A 26,923-nucleotide genomic window follows, 5' to 3' on the forward strand; every position below is an offset into this window, starting at 1 on the left:
ATGCCGTACCAACTTCATTCCCGATCCCGTTGGGGGAAGTGGGCTTCCAAGCGGGATGAGCAGCTCCCCAGAGTGCTTGGTCAGCACACCACATGGTAGGCCGCAACGGCACCATCTTGCGTGTCGTATTGCCCTTCTTAGAACGTCAGTATGCGCAGTGCGTTGGCTCTGCACGCATAATGTCGCTCGCGTACATATGCGTACAACCTACTACATGCAGAACGCAGGAAAAGCCGGGCGCACAGGCTTTGCATGCACCTCGCATCCCGCCTAGGTGCTCAAAATCTGCCGTGACTAATAGAGTACAATTAGTACAAAATTCACAAAATGCATTTATTCGAGATAGTTTGGGTACACATAAAGATATGGAATATCTTGAGAATGTATTCAGGGCAAAGAATTTGTGAATTATAAATTTTCCTCAAACTCGACTTCTCTCATCCTGGGAGTTATTTAAGAAATTTTTGAAAGAAAATTTATCATACGAAGAGGAAGATATACCTAACCTTTCTAAGTTATATTATCTACCTAGAAAATCTTCTAGAACTGTTGGTAATCTAAATCCTCACGAAAATTCTTCATCTCCTGGTATATCGACCTTCTTAGAAGATTCGATGGACCAGATTAATAATAGAGCAACTTTAATTATTTCTTGTATTTCAGAACAGGATAAAGAGAAATTATTTAAGAAATTTTTTGCAGTTAAAGACTTGCTATTTTGTGGACATAAAGTACAAATCTTCCCTGATGTGGCTAGGTCCACTCAGGTTAGGAGGAGAAGCTTTTTGTCCCTGAAAAGTAAAGTTTTAGCATTGGGTGCAACTTTTTTCTTGAAGTTCCCATGTCTCTGTTTGATTAATTACCAGGGGAAAAAATTTGGTTTTATAGATCCTTTACAGTTAGAAACTTTTCTTTTAGATAAAAATCAAGCATCAAGATCAGAGACTGAAGCCTAAAGATAATGATAACTCCTCCTCCTTTATTATATTCAGAATGTTAATATCTGGATAATTCTTTATGTTTCTAGTGTTCTCCCCCCTATTATGGGTTATAAAGAGACATACAAATAAATGAATAGTAGTATATTTTCTTTATGTGACAAAGTGGAGCTGTATTTCCTTTCTATTTACTGTATGATATCATTTATTTTCCTGTTTCATGATGTGTAAACATTGATGGAAAAAATAATAAAAAAAAAAAAAAAAAAAAAAAAAAAAAAAAATCTGTGTGCATAAATTTTTAAGTGTGAGCCGATAGGACGCATGGTTACTGCCGCCAATGACACCGCCAACCAAGAAAATTAAGCGCCTTGCTCTTTGCAATGCTTGCCATATTAGAGCCTCTCAGTCTGACCTGGACTTCAACTTATATCGGTGCTGGGAGGAAGCCCAAGCGGAATTGACCTCCTTGGATTTTGCTAAGCCAGGTTCCTCCCATTCGGATGAAGGGTTGGCTACTGCCTTAACTGGAAGTACGCTGGACCTTAGTGTATCCCCTCGCCAGGTTCATCCGTGGGAGAGGGAAATTCAACTGGTCCTACCACAGTACATCCTGGATTAGGCATGGACCCAGCTGCCTTTTCCTGGATGTTGTTTTTCCAGGGGCTACAAGCATTCATACAGGTGCAGTCTACTGCCTCTCTTGCCTCTGTCTGGGTGGATCCTCGGCCGGTGATCCCTCCTTCTCCTGTTCCTACCAGCAGACCCCGAGGTATGCCTAAATTTACCAAGGATATCCCTGTCAGGGACCTAGATGGCACAGACAAAGAGAAGGATACAGATTCCTTGGAAGATGGGGAAATTCCTCCTGGGTAAGAACATTATCGGACTGTGTTACATTTTTTCCATAGAGACGAATAGCTGACCCTGCTTTCCCAGACCTTGGAAGATGCTGGGAGTCCCTGGGGCAGAATCTATGACGGAACCAAAGAAGAATCCCATTCTGATTTCCCTGCAGAAGGCCTCCTGCTATTTTCCAGTGATAGATACCATCCAGGAGTTGATTGATCTGGAATGGGATGTCTCAGAAGCAAATTTTAAAGGGGGCTGAGCATTGGAAGCTCTATACCCTCTGGACTCAGCGGTAAGGGAACGTTTGTGTTTTCCTAAAGTGGATGCACTGGTCTCTGTTGTCTCTAAATGAACAACTATCGCAGTGGAAGGAGGCGCAGCCTTTAAAGATGTGCATGATAGATGGATTGAGCCTATCCTTAAACAAGCCTTTGACGCTGTAGCAATGATGTTACAGGTCACTTCTTGTTGTGCTCTGGTGGCTCGTTCATGTCTGCTTCTCTCTCAAGAGATTAATGATTCCGGGGTGAATTCCAGAGCGGTTATGGAACCCGCTGCCACCTTTTTAGCAGATGCAAGCTCTGATTTAGTCCGTACTTTGACCAGAGGAGTGGCCTCAGTGGGGGCAGCCAGACAACAGCTATGGCTGCGGAACTGTCAGTTGACGCAACCTCCAAAGCTAATCTTACAAGGATGTCCTTTCCAACTCACCAGCTTTTCCAACTCGCTCCTATTTGGGAACGGGTTGTAAAAGCTGGCTAGTAAATGGGGTTAGTCTCCAGGTCCCTTGTTACTGGAAGATAAGAAGCAGCCACACCGTCCCTTGCCTATGAGAGGTAATTCCAAGGGTTCCCAGTATTTTCACCCCTACAGAAATTTGACATTTCAGAGGTCTTGATCCCTTGGGAGGTCCCAGTCCTTTTGTACTCAACAGCCCAGGAGAGGGGCAGGTTTAGGTTCAATCTCATCCTGAAACCCACAATGAAATTTTACCGACCCACCTTCGGGACAAGGAGATAGGGGGTTGCCTGTCTCTCTCTTACCAATGGTGGGTCGAAATTACTTTAGACAAATGGGTACTGGAAGTCATTCGAGAAGGATATGAACTGGAATTCCACAGCACTCCTTGGACATATTCATATCTCCTTGCCACTTCCAGCACAAGAAGCAGGCAGTGGAGATTACACTTCTAAGACTCCTCAAGATGAGGGCAGTCCCAGAACCTACACCCCAGGAAAATACAGGGCGTTATTCAATTAATTTTGTCATACCCAAGAAGGGAAAGTTCCTTTCGCCCCATCCTGGACCTCAAGAGTGTCAACCGTCATGAGTAACTCATTTTCACATGGAAACCTTACGCTCTGTGATAATGGCCTTACTGGTAGAGTTCCTAACCTCCCTGGATTTATCAGAGACCTACCTATATATTCCAATCCAGCAGGAACACTGACATTTCCTATGCTTTGCAGTGCTGGGTTGTCATTATCAGTTTTGAGCATTACTCTTTGGCTTAGCCACTGCCCCAAAACCTTCTCCAAGAATCATGCTGGTCGTGGTGGCAGCATTAAGAAAAGAAGGGATCCTGAAGCACCCATACTTGGACGATTGGCTGAACTGGGCCAAGTCTGTGGAAGAGAGCCTCCTGGTAACCAACAGGGTGATCTTCCTATTACAGGAACTTGGTTGGATAGTAAACCTGACCAAGAGCAGTTTCAAGCCTTCCCAGTCTTTAGAGTATGTGGGAGTCCAGTTCGACTCCAGGCGGGGCGAAGTATTTCTTCCATCCACCCTGATATAGAAGTTGAAGTACCAGGTGCATCACCTGGTGAATATGGTACACCCAACGGTGTGGAGATACCTCTGAGTCCTCTGGTTGATGGCAGCAACCCTGGAAGTAGTGCTATGGGCGAGGGCACACATGCGCCCTCTTTGCTCTCTTTGGAACCCACAATCTCAAGACTATTTGGTTCGTCCCCACCTTCTGATGGGAGTCTGCAGTCACCTCCAGTGGTGATGAGCAACAAAGATAGGATGAGAGTAGTCATATATGATGAAGGGTTTCCTTTAGTAAAACACAATATTCCAAATAAGTGCCCTTGCCCAACTCAGGCCGAGTTTCGCACTAACAATGGGCTGCGTCAGGAGCTGCAAAACAGTAAACTGTAAAATGCATCTATATATATATATATATATATATATATATATATATATATAGATCCATAGAATACATCAATATATAAAAAACAAGTAATAATAAAACATTATACGGAAACTGAGTCACAATGCTATCAATATAGTACTAAAAGAGGAAGTTTCCATAATAATTACAGATGCACTCCCAAGTAATAAAGAAGAACAAAAGAAGAGGACAGAGAGAGGGAAAAAAATATATATTTATACTGCAACGCACTTCTATTAGGCTTACCAAAAACCACGCTACAACCATTGCAAATGTTACAAAATGCAGCTGCCCGCATCATTACCGACTCACGCCGCCACGAGCACATCACCCCCACACTTCAGTCTCTACACTGGCTACCCGTTGCATCCAGGATCATATATAAATCCATTACACTAATACATAAAGCCATCCATAACCGAAATATGTTTTGGTTCTTCGAACACCTATACTTCAAAAAGTCAAACCGACCAACCAGATCCCAGCATCAAGCCAGACTGCCGATCCCCTCTCCTAAACTGACCAAACTTGCTTCTACAAAAGAACGATCGCTCACCATAGCTGGAACCACTATATGGAACAGTATGCCCTCTCAACTGCGCCAGGAACCTTGTCACAAAAAATTTAAACAAAACCTAAAAACCTGGCTGTTCAAAAAAGCCTACTATTAACTGACTGGGACCCATACAATCCATTCACGTCGCTGTTACAACCTCTCCCTCCCTTACCCTCTCTCCCCTAGAAAGGCTCCCTCCAAGTTATTTATTATTGTTATTAAATGTTGGTTACCCTTTGATAATTGATTTTTTTCTCTCCTAGATACCATTGTCACCCTCATAACTTTGATATTTATTCTCTTAGTTATTGGTTAAACATACTACTTGATTTTTACCAGTTAATATGTTTTTATTGTAAAGCGCTTTGCTGAATTAATGTTTTCTGTAAACCGAGGTGATGTGCCACACGTGCCGCGGTATATAAAAAAAATCTTTAAATAAATAAATAAATGATATTACCTTATAGAGTGGAATCAGGTTGAAAAAATGTGTGGCTCTATGCAAACTTTTGTAAGATTAATTATAAATTGTCTAAAAAAATGGAAAAATAAGTATTACAAAGTAAACAATTTGTGACAATGCCAAAAATACTTCTGAGATATGAGAGATTGTAAGGTTAATAGCTTACAATACAGCACATTTAATCCTGGGATTTCAACTTCATCGCAGTACTGTTTGCTTACTCGGGATAGAGAGAAACAAATGCCTATCCACAATGGTAAAACTCTAATGTCAAAAGCTACTTTTTCCTTGTCCGTTCAAGTATAGTATCTGTCAAAATAAACTGATTGTGTGGTGTTATTTAATCTGACAAAACAGAAAGCATTTACAGGCTACATATCTGCATATTCAGTATTAGTATGTTGTCTACACCATGGCACAGCTTGCAGGGGAGTGAAGTTGAAAAGCACCATTCCGAATAAACTACTCATTAATTTTAAACCATTCCTATATATATTAGGATTCTTAATGGAACCTTTAATTGCTAGCTATCAACAGCGAGAGATAGCTTACCTGGCAGTCCATCATAATAGTGTAAACGGCATTTCTTTTGACAATTAATCACTTCTTATTTTAAACATAAAAATAAAAGAATAATCATAAAATCATTACATAGTTAATGAAAAATCCATAATTACAATGATACCACCTTTATCTGCTCGTTTGATCACAATATTGTGATCTTGCTGTAGTGTGCTAATTGCTTCATGTTCTTTTTTACTAATGTTATGGAACGGCTTTTATTTCTGGTGGTCTTTTTTTTTTTTTTTTTAAACTAGAGTCTCATAAGTATGGATAATGGGATTGCTGGTACCTGTAGGTAACCAACTACTGGGTTGCTTTACTATGTGATTAACAGAATTATCTTTAATTTTATCTTAAAACAACTCAATTTTTAGTTTCCTTACAAATTGAAACAACTCAACTCTTGTATTAAAAGCATTGTATCTGGGTGTGGGTATGAATGACAAACCTTTATGTAAGACTGATACCTCTTCTTTATTCAGAGTATGCCCTGAAATATTGATGATATTGCTCTTTTCATCTGGATCTAAGTATGGCGGTAAGAGTAATTTTTACGGTCCTGGTTCAGGTAGATCGCGGTATTCATCTGTTACAGGTATTGAACTTAAAGCCGTGTTATCTTTTCTTGTATGAGATTTTTCTTTTGACATCGAATATTTTTTATTGGTAGCCATTCCTACAATTGTGTTTTTATTCAGATACCGGCATCTCCTCACTGTATGCATATTAGTAAACTTTATAAGGTAATAGTTGTACAAGTTGTTTTCCAGCACTCATTTCATTTATGAATAATACAGCATTTTTTTTTAATGATGTAATGACTCTGTGATCATTCTTTTATATTTAGAATAGGAAGCCATTACTTGTTGAAAGAAATGCCATGTACACTCCTATGCTGGATTGCCAGGTTAGCTATCTCTTGCTGTTGTGAGTAAGCGGTTAAAGGTTCCATTAAGAATCCTAATATAAATTAAATGATTTAAAATTAATAAATAGTTTATTCGGACAGGTACTTTTAACTTGTCCCTTGTAAGTTGTGCCGTGGTGTAACCAATTTACTAATATTGAATGTGTGGAATTATAAGACAGATGGACTCAGTTTCCTGCCCTTGGCTGCCCAAGAACTGTGCCTCAGGTCCTCCCCTGGCGTGGGCCTCGAACCCAAAAGATCACGGGTAAGTGTTCATCCAGTCCCTAGATTAGGGTACTATATTCTTACTGAAGTTCAGCGTTTACGGTTGGTTGAGTACAGTTACGGTTATCCATTTTAATCATGTTTTAAATCATTTTTAGTCAAGTCTTTTCACTAGTATGTCTACAGTGGCTTTTGAAGAGAATACTGGAGAGCTGAGGTCACTGCAAAGATATATGTACTGTGACATCAGCTTTGCAAACTGACTCTGTCTCCATCTGCTGGCAGGGTAGCATAACCCATTGGTCCTGAGTCCATCTGTCTACACTAAGGAAAACAAAATTATCAGGTAAGTAATTTCTCCATTCTGGCATCAGAGCTACCAGGAAATTGGATTTAAATTTCAGAATGCAGAAGTCCCCCCCACTCCCAGCTATGGGATCATTCATCTACCTCATCAATCCATGGTTGTTCAATTGGCACTTAAGGCCAAAAACACAAGGTTGCATTCTAACTCTCCATTGTGTAGCACATAGCACATTATCAGTTCTACATGGTCCAATATATTCATAGCTGTATACAAAACCACAAGTCTTTCACCGAATCTGACTCCAATGAGCCTTTTTCTCCTCAGCCTTTGTTGGAAGAAGCTATCTGGCACCTGTTGCGGGGGTGGTATATGAGTCGTTTGATATTTGGCAAGAACCTCAACTGCATCCATAGGAGCTTGGCATATGGCTTGGCTCTGAACTAGCAGTATATGTGAAGATGTGCTTGAAAAGCTAGCCAATCTGCCTTGTCTGTGAGACAACCTCTTTGGAGAGAAACTTCTTCTTTCTCAAATGAAGGAGCAATATGTAGCAGTGCAACCTCTCTCTACAGCCTCAGACTCTCAGCCTTCTCACAGAAAACCATGCTATTCTTACAAATGACTGTACTATCCAAGACATGATGACTGTCCCCTGCATCAATATTGCCTTCTGCCCCTTCTGGCTCAGAAACAGCAGCATCAACAGCTTCCAGTGAGATCCCACTAGAGAGACTGATGTCAGCCAAAGGCAGCTCAGCAAGTTCAAAGTTTGCTCCTAGGTTTTTATCTCGTTCATTCTGGAGAACTTTGACCTGGTGAGATGGGGGAGGATCCAATTTTTCCTAGAAGCTTGGTGGAATGAGTTCTCAAAATAGTCCAGCATGGGTACCGTTTGTTTTTCTTCCTGTACACAGGTTTAGGTAGGGGTGCAGGGATCTGTCTGCTACAAGACACTGTCAGCTGCTATCCCACTTTACTTTCAATCCTAAGTCAGGGAAAAGATATGTATTCTCAGAAATAGACTTATTTATCAGATTTGGCAGGACATAGCATTTAGAAAATAACAATTCCTATCTCTAACATCCTGGCTACTAAGCACCAGTTTTCCCTAAAGAAAGTTCTGTATCATGGGTGGTAACAAAATATGCCATAAACTTTAGCTTGCTTAAGATATTAATACTTATGGCTAACTTACCCCAGTTTCCTCATCTTTGAAGCAGGTTCTGGCTGGAGAATGTGGACAGGGGAGAGGCTTGCTTCCTGGGCTTGGTGCTGACAGAGCGGGCAAGCTGTCCAGGAAGGAGACTAGCTTCTGGCTCTGATACTTGTCAGCTGTCTGGGCTGGTTCTCGCCCTTCCTCGTCTATGACTCCGTGTCACTCTCCACACCTGAGCCGGGGTTTCCTCTCGCCGATCACCTGGCCACATCTAGTCTTCTCCCTTCTCGATAACAGGGAGGTCTGGTTTGCCTCTGGCCCCCCTTGCTTCTAGGGACACCTCAGCACAGGTTCTTGCTCTCTGGGTTTTCTCCCCGAGTTTGCATACAGAGTTTGTGCCGCCTGTTCCACCTCTTCATCTGTTGTTTGCCTTTTTCTCCTCCTTTCAGGGTGACTCTCTACCAGAGATTCCGTTCCTTTTTTCTTTTTTCAGGGCTCTCTCCCAGGGGATCTGTTCCTCCCTGTCTTATACTTCCCAGCTGATAAATATGCATAAGCTCATGCATAACCTCGTGGAGGGTCTTTTGCCACATTGCAGGTCCTTCCCTCCCCTCATTCCTTTGGGGGGAGAACTGCCACGTCTGTGTGCCAAGCTGTGTGTAAGAGTGTTTTTCTCCATCTCAGGCTGCCCCTCCCTTTAAGCGTGAGGGTCTTTCTGACTTGACACTTAGGATCTTAAGTTGTTGCCTCTGTCTGCTTTATATTTGCAAAGGAACTGACAGGCACATCTGATAAGGTATCCTTCAGTGTATTAGGACAAGGCCTCTTCATTTTCCACAGCGACAAGGTGTTAAAGTTCACCTGGGCATAAGTTCCTTCTCTTGCTGACGTGCCTTTTTAAGGCCTATCAGAATTTGGCCTGTATGTGACTATTATAATTCATAATTGGGGAATCATTGGTAAACAGGAGATAGCTCCCTACATTTCAGTTGCTGCTTCTGTATCTCTGTTCTTCCCTGATGGATCCATCGTAGTTTCCTCAACTACAATTGGAAGTATATGTTCTTTTCCAACAGAGCAACAGAAAAGATCACACCTTTTTGAAGTTTACTAGCTTGGGATGTTTGAGACCCATGTTGGATCTATGACACTTGATCACTTTTCTGTACCAGGAGAAATTCAAGATGAATTCCCTAATCATGATCCTACCCTTCATTTCCACAGGGAGAATGGATGTGCTCTCTGGACTTGGATGCATATGCACACATTCCTAGCCATCCTTCTTTCTGGCACTACCTATGCTTCCAGGTAGATTGTATCCATGACCAATACAAGGTATTCCCCTTTGGCCTGTCTGCTGCCCCCAGGGTTGTTACCAAGTGCCTTGCAATGGTGGTGGGCCCACCTCAGAAGACAGGGGATCTAAGCCTTCTTTAACATTGGCAGTTTGCACCTTCGTGTCTGCTCCCCCCCCCCCCCCCCCCCCCCCCGACTTTTGGTCCCCATTCACATATCACCCAACGTACTACTCAGACTCCGATTTTTGGTGAAAACAAGGCCACAGCATTTATTAAATCATTAAAGCAATACATTACTGGTACCCGAGTCTTTGGTGCGTTTAACCATATTGTAATCCGGGCTTCATGCCGGGGTCTGCCATGTTAAGCCAGTCCGCCACCATCTTCCCGGCCCCCCCCCCGCCGTGTCCAAGCCACAGGACCATTCCTCCAGGCAGCCCACGCCCAACTATACGCACTCTTCCGTCCACGAGGACTTCCGCTTTGTCCTCACCGTGTCCTCAAGGTCCCCGTTTACCTACCGACTCGGGTACCCCTGCCACCATTTAGCTGCGACAAATTATACATTCTTGTTATCTACTTCTTAACATTAACTTCTAACTATCGATCCCTTCTGCCCTTACTTGCCCCCCTCTCCCCTTGTATTCTCCCTTTGTCTTAATTGGGTGGGAGGGAGGAAACGCGAGCACTGGCCGTGAAAAGCGGCCGGGCCCAACGCTTGCCGTCGCTTTTGGTGACCCCAGCCTCGCGATACCCACGAGGCTGATGTCACCACGTGATGACGCGCCGGTGTCGCCGCGCCCAGCGCGTCATCACCTCCCCTCCCTCATACTAGGGGAGGGCTCCAGAAACGCCACCGCAGGAAGTCGGGGAAGGGGAGCCCCCCTCCAGCAAGCACCAGGTTAAGGGGGGGGGGGCCCCTCCCCGCATGCCGTGGGTCAACCCTTTTTTTAACATTGGCAGCTTGCACCTTTGTGTCCTCCCCCCCCCCCCCCCCCCCCCCCCCGACTCTTGGTCCCCACATTCACATATCACCCAACATACTACTCAGACTCCAATTTTTGGTGAAAACAAGGCTGCAGCATTTATTAAATCATTAACGTAATACATTACCGGTACCCGAGTCGTTGGTGCGTTTAACCATATTGTAATCCGGGCTTCATGCCAGTGTCCACAGTGTTAAGCTAGTCTGCCACCGTCTTCCCAGCCCCCTGCCATGTCCAAGCCATGGGGCCATTCCTCCAGGCAGCTCACGCCCAACTATATACACTGTTCCGTCCCCGAGGACTTCCAGTTTGTCCTCACCATGTCCTCAAGGTCCCCATTTACCTACCGAGTCGGGTACCCCTGCCACCAGCCTGGGACAGTGCCTCATTTGTCCCAGGCCCCCCACAACTACTGCAGCCTAATATCACTGAATACCCGCTCTAGCGCTTCCTGTATGGAGATGTTGAATAAATCATAACCCACTTCGAACAGATGTATCCGATCCGGCCGATATAAGCATAAACATGGCTCATCCGCCCATTCATGTCTTATTTGTTGCACGCCCTTCTTCTGGACCCATAAACCAACCTGCCTGTTTATCTTCTTTCTGCCCCTGCCCCACAATTTGCTACCCTGCCATTTAATCCTAGGTATGATATCTGACCATATTATGGTTGTTCTGGGGTCATCTCTCTTATGGTCTCCAGATCTCCTTTTATCATTCCTATCAACTGCTTGGCTGAATGGCCATCTGGCCGTTGCAATGTGCTCAATCTGCTCCGCAGATCCGCTAGCAATTGCTCCCATTTCAGGCTGACACCCCACGGCGCTCTGGATGTGCTCCCATAACTTAGCTAAGGTAGGCAGCACTGCCATCGCTGTTGTGCTTGCTGCTACCCGCTCGGGCATCACAGAGGTCCCTGTGGATGCCTCGCTCCTGTCAGAGTCCTCCTCTGACGAGCCAGCGGTGGATCCGCTTGCCTTTCTCTTCGTCTTAGTACCCTTGCCTTTTGATTCTATGGCTGTTCTCCGCTCACCTCCGCTCATTCCAGCTGACGCCTCTGACCTGGCCGCTATTCCTGCTGAGCCTCCGGGTGTCCCTGCTTCGCTGGCCTCCTCGGTGCTTGCTTCACCTTCTCCAGTTTCCGTCTCCTGTGCCGTTTGCGCGCTGTTGCTCCCCTTCGCAGTGACCCATCTTCTGGGTTGCGGGCCCTTTCTGGTTTGCCTCTCCCCTATCTGCACTGTCTCATTCGGTCTCTCTGTGCCTGTGTCTCTGTCACTCGGTGTAGCCGTGCCTCCTGGCGCTGAAGTATACCACGGCGGCGGTACCTGCCACCATGGTGGGTACATTTGCTGATGGTAAGCTGTGACATTGCTGCTTGCCATGCCGCAGCACCGTACTGGTTTCCTTCCTGCCATCCTTGCACAGTCGCATTCGTGGTTGCGCCTGGCGGTCCCGTTCTGGGAATGGCCCCTGGTCCCATCATTTATTTATTTATTTTATTTAAACATTTTATATTCGTTGTGGACATCATGTCGGTTTACAGTAAACAGGTTAAGATTGGAAAATTACATTTTAACAGGGAAGTCCAAACTGGGAGAGGGGTAACGACAGGCAGCTAAGAAAGACAGGGTAACCAAAACAAGGTTCCTGGAGATGAGGAGATGGAGTATAACAAAACAAAACAAATCATGAGCCACATGGGCCACCCCACTGCAGTGGACCGAATTGTCCCACCTCAGGCTGCATTCCTGTTGTCTCATGCTCGCTGCCTTGCTCCTTCGTACTGTTTTTGGCTGCCTTCGGCTGCTGCCTGCCTCCGCTCCTTCCTTTCTGTGCCTTATGCTCCCGGACAGCCGATCCTGCTCCCTTTTGGCTCCTGACCTCCGGTCTTTGTCTTCTTCCGGCTCTTCCTCCTCCCTCCCCTGGACTCGGGGATGTTTCCCCCTGCGCTCCTCGGGGTTCCCCCCTCTCTTGCTGCCTTGATCTCCCCCGTGCTTTTCCTGCTCTTCCCCCAGCGTTGCTGAAAACGGGGTTTATACTCACAGTTCATAAATCTCACAGTTCGTAGATGCGGGAAGGAAGTGCTGCAAAGGTCCTTGGGCTCCTCTCCGACCCTTCGCGAGCACTGGCCGTGAAAAGAGGCTGGGCCCAGCTCTCGCCATCGGTTTTTGGTGACCTCAGCCTCGCGATACCCGCGAGGCTGATGTCACCACGTGATGATGCTCTGGCATCGCCGCGCCACGCGCGTCATCACCTCCCCTCCCCCATACCAGGTGAGGGCTCCAGAAACGCCGCCGCAGTAGGTCGGGGAAGGGGGGGCCTCCCACTCCAGCAAGCACCAGGTTAAGGGGGGGCCCTCCCTGCATGCCGCAGGTCGACCCTTTTTATATTTGAACTACTGGCTCATAACAGCATCTTCCCACAACAGTGTTACATGCACTATGACAGATGGTCGAGATTCTCCAGAACCTTGTTTTTTTAATCACTTTTGAAAAGTTCAATCTCATCCTGCCACGATGCTTTCAATTTATTAGAGCATTGATAGACTCCTTAAGAGAATGGGCGTATCTGTCCTTTGACTGGGCGCACCTCTTGCGTCACCAAGTCAAGAACTTTCTATTGATCTCATCTCCACGGCGAATCAAGTGCTGGTGGTCTTTGGATACATTGGGGCACTGATACATGTCTTGCCATTGACACTCTTATACATCCACTGCTTCCAGTAGAAACTATGAACCCATTAGAACCAGCTCTTTCAGCTATTGAACATGATGGTCAATATAAGATTGGAAATGAGGGGAGAACTCAAATGGTGGTTACAGCTCTGTGTGCTGAGCGAAGGGGCACAACCTTATGCTTTTCCCCACTAAGTAGCACTGGCGACTGACAGCCTTCATTGTTGGCTGAGGTGCTCACACCCATTCCTGCCAGACCTTGGATACTTGGACTCCCCAGGACTGTCTTCTACAAATCAACCTCCTCGACCTTAAAGCTATCAAAAACACGCTCACAGCGTTCACATATCTGCACCAGGGAAAGAGTATCTTGATTCAAACAGGCAACCAAGTTGCTATGTTTTTACATAAACAAGGCGGCACAGTATCCTGGATACTTTGTCAAGAAACGCTTTCAGTGTGGCAATGGACAATAGACAATCAAGCAACATATCTTCCGGGATTGTCCAACACCTTAGCGGACTGTCTCAGCAGAGTGTTACATCTGCACGAATGGACACTCAGACAATCCATAGCAAACAAACATTTCAGGTTGTGGGATTGTCCAACAATCAGTCTCTTCATGTTGGAATAGAATCAAAAAGTTGATCAATTTTGTTCCAAGTCTTTTCAGACTCGCCAAGACACTTTCCTTCTGGCCTTAGGAACAGATCTCGTGTGCCTCAAATGGTAGAGATATTTTTGCTGATGCTCTCAAAGTGACCTATATCCTTTCTTCAGTGAGCCTTGACACTACCTATTGTATCTTTATCATCTATCAGATTCCGGTCTGGCAACATGATCATTCAGAGTACATGAGTGCAATTGCAGCCTATCATGTTTTGGTGGATAACGAACCTATCTCAACACACCCTCTAGTGTCCAAATTCATGAAAGGATTATTAAAGTTAAACCACCAGTTCCTAAACTGGCAATTCCTTGGGATTTGAATGTTGTCTTCACGTATTTGATCAGTCCATCCTTTGAACTGTTGGACATGGCATTGCTCAGACACCTTACCTGGAAGGTAGTCTTTTTAGTTGCCATCACCTCTGCTTGCAGGGTTAGTGAACTGCAGGCTCTGGTGCATTATCCATCTTACCTACAGCATTTTCACAATAAAGAGGTTCTTTGCACGCATCTCAAATTTCTTTCCAAGATAGTCTCTGCTTTTCACATCAATCAATCCATTGTACTTCCGACATTTTTCCCCAGACTGCATGCTCACAACAGAGAAGAATCACTTCATACCTTAGACTGCAAACAAGTGTTGGCTTATTATAAGCATCAAACATTTCAGTTGTTTGTCTCTTACGATCCCAATAGTGGCATAGAAGTTTCAAAACATACTTTGTCAAACTGGATTATGGACTGCATCCAACACTTCTATTCTGAAGCAGGACTAGATCTCACAGATCTAGTCAAGGCTCAGCAGGTTCGAGCTATGGCCTCCTCCATTGCCCACTTACGAGAAGTACCTCTGGAAGATATATGCAAAGCTGCCACATGGTCATCAGTGCATGCATTCATATCTCACTACTGCCTAGATGGTCTTGCAGCCTCTGTAGTGGGAAAGGCAGTGCTGCATCATGTTCTCTTGCAGAAGTCTACTCTTCACAGTGGAGTTCACGTAGCTTGCTTAAATAAACGTTACACTGCAGTCTTCACCTTGGGACTCCCCACAGATCATGGCTAATTAATCTGCTTATCAACAGAAAAAGCAAGTTTACTTACCATAAATGTTTTTTTCCGTAGATAGCAGAATGAATTAGCCGTGAGCTGCCTGCTTAGCTTTGATACAGACTGAAGAGGCTTTGAGGCAACACCTGCACAGGAACTCACGAACATGCTTAATAGAGCTCAAAGCTCTACTAGCTTGAAGAAATGAGTCTGTTTGGTGCTGCCAGATGACATCACCCACAGATCATGGCTGATTCATCCTGGTATCTATAGAAAACACTGTTTACAGTAAGCAAATTTACTATCTGGATAATTGGTTGAACAGGGCCAAGACCATGTGGGAGATTCATCAGTCCACTCGCAGGCTCCTAGAGGTTCTAGAGTTCTTGGCCTGGGTAGTGAATCTAGCTAGCTTCAGCGCCTTCAGTCCCTGATTTATCTGGAAGCACACTTTGATACAAAAGCAGGAAAGGGTTTTCATGACCTCTGAGAAAGTCCACAAACTTCAGACGCAGGTTGGCTTTCAAATCTTCCAGAGTTTGATCTTATTTGCATATGCTTGGTTAAATAGTGGCATCCATAGGTTTGGTGCCCTGGACAATAGCCCATATGTGCCCTTTTCAGACAACACTGTTGATGTGGTCTCCTCAGGGGCTGTGCTACAAGTTGGTTCTGTGTGTACCAAGGGAGATCAAGAGGTATCTGGCTTTCTGTGGTCAGTCTTTTGAAGGGAATGGATCTGGAATTTTCTGGAACAGGTCATTGCTACAGATGTGAGCCTAGTAGACTGGGGAGCTCATTGCGAGGGACAGGTGGTGCAGGATCTCTGGATCTTAGTCAATAAATTGGCTGAAACCAGAGCTATTAGATTGGCAAGAGTTTATTGATGAGTTCTACTACTGCAGCAGGCTATAGAAAGGAGGATAACAGCACAAAAGCTTGTTCTCTGCTTCCATCTGCTGGTAGGGGAGGTTAACTCACTCATCTGGCAGAACGTAAGGAAAAGAAATGAACAGATAAATTTACATTTCACCTTCTGGTTGGTCTAATTATAATTAGATTTTAAAAGATTTCTCAGTTTTATTGAATGCTTAGCACCAATGGAGACATTCCCTTACAGAGGATAAAAGAGAAGAGGAATTAAGATGAAATACACCCTTTGGAGAAAGGCTGGCTAATAAAGGTAGCAATACTAAAATTCTTGCCAATGGTGCACACAGAAGTCTTATTCATTTTAAATTCTTACACAGAACATATTATAGACTATATCTTTTTCTTGGTGCAGGAAATGTGGCACCTTTTTAAATATGATTTGAAATTGTGATAAGCTGTAAAATAATTTTGGGAGGAAGTGATGTTGATGATTTAATACCATGTTTGAGATCTAACTATCCCCTTCTCCTGAAATTTGTCTTCTAGGATATTTTGAAAATGTAGGTTTCAGAAAATCTCAGGCTGTACTTGTGGAAGAAATTATTTTAGCAAGAAAGACTGCAGTCAAATAAAAGGCCTCCATCCCTCTCCTAAAAGAAGAATAGATATCAAATTTGATTACTATATTGGAACTGGAAGAAGCAATATATTTAAGCTTGCAAGTCAAAATTGAACATTGGCTCAAATATTTTAATGTTTTAAGAATTGTGAATACTAATCAATTATGCATGTAACACTGATATACGACACAGGATTAGCATATGTAACTGGCTATTACTGCATAATTAATATACATAAGATCATAAGAGATGCAGTGCTAGGTTAGACCAAGGTCCACTGAGCCCAGCATTCTGTCTCCGACAGTGGCTAGTCTGGGTCACAAGTCACAACAGATTCCAAAAAGTGGATCTGTTTCTTGTTACTCACTCCCAGGCATATTGATGCCTTTCCCTAAGCTACCTGGCTACTAATGTTTTGTGGACTTTCCTCCAAGAACTTGTCCAAACCTCACTTAAACTATATTATGCTAGTCACCTTGACCAGTTATTCTGGTAACAAATTCCACAGCTTGATTGTTTGAGTGCTTTGTTTATGTGGAAAAGTCAATTTAAAAAAAACTGTTAAATTCCCATAAGGTTTAATACACATTTTCTCTCCCTTCTCAGCAGACTCAACTTCCATTGCTACAGAATACTCCCTGAAGTTTGATGAATCAATGACTGAAGATGAAATTGAGGAGAAGTCTTTTCGTTCATTACTTCCTTCAGAGAGTCATCGCAGGTTCAATCTGGAAAAGAAAAGAGGGCATCGAGATGATTCTGATGAAGAGGCCTCTCCAGAGAAGGCTACCCTGGCTAACGTTAAGGTAAATCATGCTTGAAACATTGTCAATATGAGGAGGTGCCCATATACAGTATAACAGCCCAAAACTCACTGATAGGCAAAATGTTCCTTAGAGGATGAAACAATTTTAATTTAAAAAATGAAATCTTAGCTACATTTCTTATCTGTGCCTTTATAATTATAATTGTCTAGAATTACTCCTAGATTGCTTATCTAATTGCACTGTTTGACCATATATCTAAAAATTATCTAGCAAATTAACAGAAAATTTGCCCATCCACAAAAATCTTATTATGATTTAAAGTTAGCCCTTTCAAACACATCCAATCATTAATAGTAGACATACTTTGGGAAAGAAGATAAGAAATTTCACCAATATTAATGCTTGAAATAAAAAATTGAAGGTTGTCATCTGTGTCCAGTGGTTTGTGCTACTCGAAATTTTGTGTAAAGAGAAATCCTCTTTCAATGGTAATCCTAAGACTGCATATATGGTGCTTCATCCGAGTGTACAAATTTTTGTGATGCCACATGTTAAGATGCTATAAATTTGCTGATAAATTCAAGTCAGTCTTGACTCAATATGCAGAATGTTCAGTGTACTGAGCTGTAGCTACCGTGGTGAAATGTTCATGCTTGTATTGGTTGGTTTGTTTATTTTTTAAAACTGTATATTGAATATGAAAATGGTTGTGCTAAACTTGCTCATTCCTCTTCGTCTGACCAGACCAATCCAGATTAGTGAATTTATGTTCCCCCAAACAGCAGGTGGAGACAGAACAGCAGGTTTGAAGATATTGCTCATGCTGACATCAGCCTGCCTGCCAGTATTCTCTCTCTCCAGCAGATGGTAGGATAGCACAGCTGTGCTGTAGTCTGAGCTGGTCTAGGCCAGACAGAGGAAAAGGAGTGACTAGCTCCTAGACAATAGGCTTTTGGGCTTGTTTTTCCTATAGCAGAGCAGCATCATAGGAGAAGGGCTTCCAGGGGGCCACAGAATTGACTTCCCAGATAGTATGTTGTCCTGTCCAAGCCTCTCTGTCTCACGCCTTGTCTTCCAGATTACGTTTTGCCTCCCCCCTCCTTCCTAGCTCCCTCCTCTGAGCCTTTGTAATAGATGTATTCTACAAAATGTTAAAAAAAAATAATAATAAAGGCAGCAAGAAGTCTGTCAGTTTTTCAGGAAGGAAGAGCCTGGCCAGCAGTGAAAGACAGTGCTTGCATTGGGCTGACCGCTGGGCTGCAGCAGTGAGTACCTTGAACGGGACAGGAAGAAACCCTGGAAGGAAGAGGCCCATGTCGGGGCCTGTGGATTGCACCAAATGTTTCAAATTTATTTATTTACTGTCAAGAGGCAGCAGCAGATGCAAGAGATGCTCAAAGAAGGAAGTGGGGCTTGCATCGTAAGCAGGTGTTGCACCGGACAGTTTAGCAGCAGTGTGGACTAAATCTTAGTTTTCTCACAAATGCAGTTAATATTTGGTTGGAACAGCAGTCGTTAGAGCCACAGAGCCTCTTAGGAGGCGGTGGGGAAAGGTGGAGGCACAGAGGATGTCTGAAATGTGGCCTCCAAATTTAATGCCAGTGTCCTTGGGGAGGAATAGTTTTCTGGGTCTTCCTTTTTGCCTACAGCCACTACTGCTGCTTGGTTTTCACCTGAAGTTATTCTGGGGACAGATCTGGAGGTTGTAGCACAACTGGAAGTGGACACGGGCCTTTTTTTTTTTTTTTTAGTAGACACATCTCATAATCTGATTCGTGTTTAATCCTGGAATATAGTCTCTGTGGTGGTTCATCAGTTGTTATGGTTGTGAAACTGGGCAGCTGTTTAAATATCCAAAGCTTGTATAGTTAAGCTTCCCTTTAGGAGGAATCTTACTTTTGGTGACGATTGGTGAATCTGACCGTGGTTTTGAGAGAGTCAAGTTTCCAAGTTTACTGGAGAGTAAGAATTTCTCCCTTACCAGGCTTCTTAGATGTTGTTTTTTGAGATAGATAGCACTACTGTCTGGGAAACCCACTTTTTAGCGAAATAGGACCATTAAGAGGTTTCATTCCTTTCAAGGAGGCAGAAGAGAGATGGGTATGATGGAAGTATAAGTGAAATGGCCTGAAGTCTGCACTGCCAATGAAAGGGTGAAGCACATCCTGTAGTTTCAGATTAGCAGCTGCATAGTATTGTTTTTTTTCCCGGAGTTGGCTCCAAATGATATCGGATCGTTTGATCCTGGACATTGTGAAAGATAGTTTATGCCTTGGAATTTTCAATTCTCTTTTCAGACAAATTTATGGTGTCCCCTTGTATTTCCCTGCAGAAGAAAGAGGCAGTGCAATTCATTCTGGACTACATCCTGCAGATAAAAGCAGTAGTTTCAGTTCTACTGGTAAAGAAGGTATTACATATATTTCCATGATCCCCAAGAAAGAAAGCACTTTCTGCCCTATTCTGGATTGAAACTTGACGACAAAGCACTTGGATTTCTTAGCTTTTAAAAGGAGACCCTAAAGTCAAGTCATGGTAGCGGTGAGGCAGGGGGAGTTTCTCACCTCTCTAGATCTAACAGAGGCATATCTGTATATTCCCGTCAGTGTGGCTCATGAGATGTATTTTCACCTTGCAGTTTTGAGAGATCATTATTAGTTCAAGGTGTTGCTGTTCTGATTAGCTACACCTCCAAGAGCCTTCTCAAAGGTGATGGTAGCAATGGTCTTATGCCAAGATGGTATTCTAGTACACTGTATTTGGATGATTGGCTCATCCAAGTCAAATATGTGCCAGAAAGTCACAGCTCCACAACCTGAGTCATGGAATTATTGCAAACTCTGGGCTGAGTGGTGAATTTCTGCAAGAGCAAACTGGAGCTTTAGAGTAGAGTTTAGTAATAATGTAGATCCCATACATGACAAAGGAAAGAATCTGGAAACTTCAGGGGCAGGTGCACAGTCTAATATCAGTTCAAAACCCTAGAGTGTGGAATTATCTACAGGTTCTGGGATCCATGGCGGTGGTATTGGGTCTGGTACTCTGGGTGAGAATACACACGTGATCCTTGCTGAAGTATTTTCTATCACAATGGTTCCCTCAGTCTCAAGCTTACTCAACAAGATTCTTCTATCTGAAGGAGGTCAGGACCTGCCTAAGATGGTGGTTAGTTATGTAGAACTTGGAGATGGATGGGGATCTGGAGTCCCCTTCATGACTGACAGTCACAATTGATACTAGCCTTTTTGGCTGGGGACTTCATTGTCCAGGTCGGATTGCCCAGAGGAACTGGACTCTGGTGGAAACTCATGGTCTATCAACCATTTGGAAACCAAATTGATGAAGTCGACCTTGGTCGAGATTTCACTGTTCCTGCAGGGGAAGGCTCGGGCATATCTTATCAGGCAGTGTGGCCATAATGATGTATGTGAATTACCAAAGTGGGACCAGGAGTCGTCAGGTAGCTGAAGAAGTGACTGCTGTTAAGCTGGGCATATTAGCATCTTCAGTTGTGCACATTGTGGGGTACAGAATGTTCAGGTGGATTACTTCAGCAGGCACACTCTTGATATAGAAGAGTTAAAGGTATCAGAAGCAGTCTTCGGCCTTAATTCCCTGTACGCACCCAGATCAGTCCAGACACCTGGGTTTTGCCTCCCCTCCAGCAGATGGAGACAGAGAAGTTTTTCAAAACAACCCTGGCATATATACCAAATGCCAGCCACAGTCCCTCAGTCTTACTCTGTCTCCAGCAGATGGCAGAGGTGCAAGTGCAAGGTGTTGCAAATAGGGAAAAATAACCCTTGCTGTAGTTACACGATGTTAGGTTCCATATTAGGAGCTACCACCCAGGAAAAAGATCTAGGCATCATAGTGGATAATACTTTAAAATCGTCGGCTCAGTGTGCTGCAGCAGTCAAAACAGAATGCTAGGAATTATTAGGAAGGGAATGGTTAATAGAACGGAAAATGTCATAATGCCTCTATATCGCTCCATGGTGAGACCGCACTTTGAATACTGTGTACAATTCTGGTTGCCCTTCTCAAAAAAGATATAGTTGCAATGGAGAAGGTACAGAGAAGGGCAACCAAAATGATAAAGGGAATGGAACAGCTCCCCTATGAGGAAAGGCTGAAGAGGTTAGGGCTGTTCAGCTTGGAGAAGAGACAGCTGAGGGGGGGATATGATAGAGGTCTTTAAGATCATGAGAGGTCTTGAACGAGTAGATGTGACTCTGTTATTTACACTTTCGAATAATAGGACTAGGGGGCATTCCATGAAGCTAGCAAGTAGCACATTTAAGACTAATCTGAGAAAATTCTTTTTCACTCAACGCACAATAAAGCTCTGGAATTTGTTGCCAGTGGATGTGGTTAGTGCAGTTAGTGTAGCTGGGTTCAAAAAAGGTTTGGATAAGTTCTTGGAGGAGAAGTCCATTAACTGCTGTTAACTGCTATTAATTGCATCAGTAGCATGGGATCTTTTTAGTGTTTGGGTAATTGCCAGATTCTTGTGGCCTGGTTTGGACTCTGTTGGAAACAGGATGCTGGGCTTGATGGACCCTTGGTCTGACCCAGCATGGCAATTTCTTATGTTCTTAATATGGATTATCATAACCCACAGTATCTTCTGATTTAAAAAAAAAAAAAAGTTAGGAATAGTTAGCTAATTAGGGACTTCTCTTCCTTTATTTGTTTAAAAAAGAAGGCCTGTCAGTCTCCCAGGGGGTTGGCAGGTCCTGAGGGGACCATCCTTCCTGATCGAGGCAGCTGCTCAAGAGGGTCGAGGGCCCTGTCTTGGTGGAGTAGCAGCACTATGATACTGGGGAGCCCGGCTCACTCACCCCAGCAGAAGCAGGAGCAGGACCTGTCCAGAACCAAGGACAGCGTGGGGGCAGGTTTGCGCTTTCCAAAAAAAAAAAAAAATTTCCACTTGTTAATTTTTGCGGCACCAACTCTCTGGTAACACCCCCCCCCCCCCCTTCCCGACCTGTGTCACCGTCTTTTTCTTGATTTTTTTTTTTAACGTTTTTAGCGGCGAGTTGGGCCCTTCGTTTTTTGGTGTTTTTTTTTCCCGGTCTCGATCATGCCCCGAGGCATCATTATGGCCACACTGCCTGATATGATATGCCCGAGCCTTCCCCTACAGGAACAGTGAAATCCTGACCAAGGTCAGCCTCATTAATTTGGTCTCCAAATGGTTGATAGACCATGAGTTTCCACCAGAGTCCAGTTCCTCTGGGCAATCCGACCTGGACAATGAAGTCCCCAGCCAAAAAGACTAGTATCAGTCTGGACTGATCCGTGGTACTACAAGAACAAAAATTATCAGGTAAGAAACTAATTTTCCTTTGTGATCATGTAGAGGAATCCAGTTATGGATTTGATGGCCACCAGAAAAAAATGCCAAGTTAGAAAGATTTTTCAGTCGCTGAAAGGAAGGCATATGGAAGTCTGGACACCTTAATCCAGTCTTGGATGAGTCATGATCTTCTTTATGCCCTCCCTCCGTGGCTTTTGGAGGAACAAATTGTTCAGAAAATAGCTGGCAGGAGAATCTTAGTTTTGCTGGTAGCTCTAGATTGGCGCAAGTGTCTGTGATTTGTATACTTCAAAACTCAAGGGAAAGGAACCCCTTTGGCTTCTTCAGGGAAGAGGTTTATTTTGGGTGCCAGTGATACCCAACATTCTATCTCCATTCTGTCTTACAGTTTGAGGGCTCATTTTGACTAGGTAAGAATATTCAGAAAGAGTTTTGTCTACCTTCTTGCAGGCCCGGAAGAGATCCACTTTTCTGGCTTATATTAAAGTGTGGAGAATTTTTGAGGCATGTGTGCAGAGGAGGCTATTTCTCTATATGAAGCTGTGGTGTCTTCAGTTCTTTTCTTTTTGCCTGAAAGTCTGAAGGAAGGTCTGGTGCTCAAATCTCTTAAAGTCCAGGTTGTGGTCTTGGTATATTATAGGAACCATATTCAGGATATCCTGCTATCGGCTTACACGGATATTTTGTTTCCTGAGAGGTCTTAAGCATATTCGTTCATTTGTGAGAGAGTTGGTGCCCTTGTGGGCTTAACGTAAGAACTTAAGATATGCCATGCTGTGTCAGACCGAGATCTATTGAGCCCAGCATCCTGTTTCTAATAGTAACTAGTCTGAATCGCAAGTACATGCCAATCCCAAAAATGTAGATCTATTTCCTGTTGCTCCCAAGGATAGCAATGATTTTCTTTAGTCTGCCTGGCTAAATAATGTTTTATGGATTTTTCCTCTAGTAATTTGTCCAAACATCTCTTAAACCCTGCTATGCTAGTTCCCTTGACCACATCCTCTGGCAACAGATTTCAGAATTAACAAAATAAGCAAAGTGAAATAAAAAAAAATATCCTACAGCATAGATTTACACTTAGCCTTAATCCCCCTCCATACCCCCTCCCAGCCATCCCTCAGTAACAATAACAGTAATTAAAAACATCAAAAATATGGAAAATGCCAATCATAGTTAAGATCTCTAGGAACTTTATTCACCCACTGCACTTAGAGGTTCCAAGTTTGTTTGTTTTTTTCAATTTTTATATATATATATAAGTATCATGTTTTATGGACAGTGGGTTTCCACAAATAGCAAACTCTCTAAACGAGAGCTTATTAAAGTCTAAGGAGGTACAGAAGTTCTCTTCCACCAATACACCAGTTTGCATTGGGCAACAATGATTATTTACAAACTCAAAGTCTGGATAAGATAATGCCACTGACATTAGGCACAGGGAAACCTAGCAGGTAAAGTTTTGGGTCACACTGAATAGAGATACCAGTAACCTCAAAAATCAAACCCTTTGTAGATTACCAAAATTTGCAAATCTCTGGGCAACCTCACCAAATATGTTAAAAAGACCATAGGTCTCCACATCCACACCAGCAGCTATCGTCTGTAAAGGGATAGGTCTTATGGAGACATTCAGGGGTAAAGTACCAGTGATATAACATCTTAGCCATTTTCTAACACACAAGAGAAGAGAGAACATCTCATAATTATTAAACTGTGATCCCAGGGTGTCTCATCAATAACTTCCTCCCCCAGGCAAGAATATGATTGGGTTTATTTCTCAACTCCTCGTTCAGCAAAGAATATATTTTTGAGATGGGTTGGGCAAAATTATCTGCCATTTCACAAAATCCCTCAAACAAGGTCTGTCTTCTTAAAAGATCAGTAGCTATACTCTTGCATCTAATAAAGTGCAATAGCTGTATACAGGAAAGTCTATCACAGTTATTTAACAGATACGGCCTCTGTCATGTTTCAAATTAGATAAATCTCTCATCCTAGATCTTCTCCATTCTTGTGGGTCCAAAAGGCTTCCAACACAGGAAAGCTGCAGAATCCCCTAGATACAAATTTTTATTATGAAAAAAGGTAGACCTAAAATAAGTCACGAAAATAGATTACTGCAACTCACTTCTACTGGGTCTCCCTGCCAACGCCATAAAACCGCTACAGATGCTGCAGAACGCTGCAGCGAGGATCTTAACCAAGTCCAACAAAAGAGACCACATCTCACCCATCTTAAAAAGCCTACACTGGCTTCCCGTCAAATTCAGAATACTATTCAAAGTGCTCTCACTAACCCACAAGGCAATACACAACCTGGCACCACTCGAGCTCACATTCCCTCTCCAACTCCACACATCTTCCAGACCAGTGAGACAAGCCTACAAAAACAACCTTCAAATTCCACCGATGAAGTCAGCATCAAGTAAAAGAGCTTTCTCCACAGCTGGGCCTAAACTCTGGAACTCTCTCCCATCAGAGCTCAGATCACTGCAATGCTCCACTACATTTAAAAAAAGACTCAAGACCTGGTTATTCAACCAAGCTTTCCCATAACATCAACCTGCGAAATATCCCTGCCAATATCCCCTCAGTGGTAACACGCTAGAGAACTATATAGATCTTCTCTAGAAATCACATGATCTTTGGCAGTCTTATTATCTTTGGCAGACTATTATCTTTGGCAGTCTATCATTAAAACCCAGCCTCTAGCCTATATTAGGCACCGCTCATGTTAATTATGTTATTACCCCCATATATCTTAATCCAAGTTAATTCGACCTGTTCATTGTAAGACATTTACTTGTCATTGTTGTTATTGTTTAAAATGTAAACCGAATTGATCAATAATTTTGTTATTGGAAAGTCGGTATAGAAAAATGCTAAATAAATAAATAAATAAGTCTCAATTCCGCTGTTCTGAATTCTCTGCACTGGCTACCTGTTGATTCTCATTTACATGATAAAGTATTTACCATGATTCATAATGCTCTAAGTCTAAGGGGTAGATTTTTTAAAAATGCGCGTTCGCGTACTTTTGTTGGCGCACCAGTCGCAAACAAAAGTACGCTGGATTTTAGTAGATACGCGCGTATCTTCTAAAATCCAGGATCGGCGCGCGCAAGGCTGCCGATTTTGGGCAGCCGGCGCGCGCCGAGCCGTGCAGCCTGCCTCCGTTCCCTCAGAGGCCGCTCTCTTTCGCCCTCCCCTCACCTTCCCCTCCCTTCCTCTACCTAACCCACCCCCCCTACCTTTGTCCACGGATTTATGCCTCCCGGAGGGAGAAGTAAATCCACGCGCGCCAGTGGGCTGCTGGCGTGCCGAGACGCGACTCAGGGGTGGTTCCGGAGGGAGCGGCCATGCCCCCGGACCGCCCCGGGCCGAAACCACGCCCCCGGGCCCACCCCCGAAACGCCGCGTCCCGCCCCCAAAACGCAGCGTCGATCGGCCCCGCCCCCAACAAAAAACCCCGGGACTTACGCGAGTCCCGGGGCTCTGCGCACGCCGGCAGGCCTATGGAAAATAGGTGCGCCGGCGCGCAAGGCCCTGCTCGCGTAAATCCGCCCGGATTTACGCGAGCAGGGCTTTTAAAATCCACCCGTTAATGAAGAAGCTCCTCTTTGTATTAACTCGCTATTGGAAATACATCGCCCAGTTAGAAGTTTGAGATCTGAAGGTCACTGTTTACTGAATGAGCCCAGCCATTAAGTAATTTGTCTCGCAGATTCAAGAGAGACTGTTCTTGGTGACGAGTGCCATATTGTGAAAACAATTACCAGTACATTTACAAAAACAGGCATGCAATAAAATGTTAACAAAAAAACCCTAAAGACAAATGTATTTAAACAGGCTTTTTATGATTTACACAGATTATCTTGCATGCTTTTTATTAATTGACTATGGAAAGCTCATTTTGACTATTTTATTGTTTTATCTTGATGTTTTTATGTATTTGATTTTAAGATTTTATCGTATTTATGGATCAGTTTTGATGTATTTTATGAATGCTTCTTGTAAGCCACCTAGGTCATGGGATAGTGCGGCCTATACATTTTAAAAATAAAATACAATAAATCTTTTCCACTTATTATAGAGACCTAAGGTAAAGCTAGAATAGGAAGGTAGCATACCAGGAGATCCTCAAGCTCTTTTGGGAAGTCAAGGATGCTAGGGGGACTGAATCCACAAACCCTTCAGTTTGTACCAGTTTAGATTCATGAACTCTATGCCAATCTATCACAGCCAATGTATCACAGCTATTAGGATGTGATAATACCACTGAATATTCAGGATTCCCAACACCCTGCCCCCCTAATTTTAGGTTGATAAAGTACCCCTTGTGCTAACTGAGGAGATCAGCGCTTCCATATAAAACAAAATATCTTTTTTCTGCAAAACCTTTATTATGTCCAAAACAAGTATTGGCAGTGTTTGAAAGAAATAGCACAGCCAAGGTAATAAGTTCATCTTGACGGCTGCTATTGTTCCCAACCAGGAAAAGTTG

General features: G+C 43.6%; 1 protein-coding gene across 5 annotated transcripts in view; it reads left to right on the forward strand.

Annotated features, from left to right (window-relative positions):
* CEP350 (centrosomal protein 350) overlaps positions 1 to 26,923 on the forward strand; it is a 358,722-nt gene that overhangs the window by 204,727 nt on the left and 127,072 nt on the right. For 3 of the 5 annotated variants that reach the window (XM_029617504.1, XM_029617506.1, XM_029617508.1), the window contains one exon: positions 16,933 to 17,132. In XM_029617504.1, coding sequence (XP_029473364.1) covers positions 16,933 to 17,132 — 200 coding nt within the window. The remainder of the gene's footprint in view (positions 1 to 16,932; positions 17,133 to 26,923) is intronic. The other 2 variants (XM_029617505.1, XM_029617507.1) reach the window with 1 other exon arrangement.

Source organism: Rhinatrema bivittatum, chromosome 10 (assembly GCF_901001135.1).
Source record: "Rhinatrema bivittatum chromosome 10, aRhiBiv1.1, whole genome shotgun sequence".
Lineage (NCBI taxonomy): Eukaryota > Metazoa > Chordata > Amphibia > Gymnophiona > Rhinatrematidae > Rhinatrema > Rhinatrema bivittatum.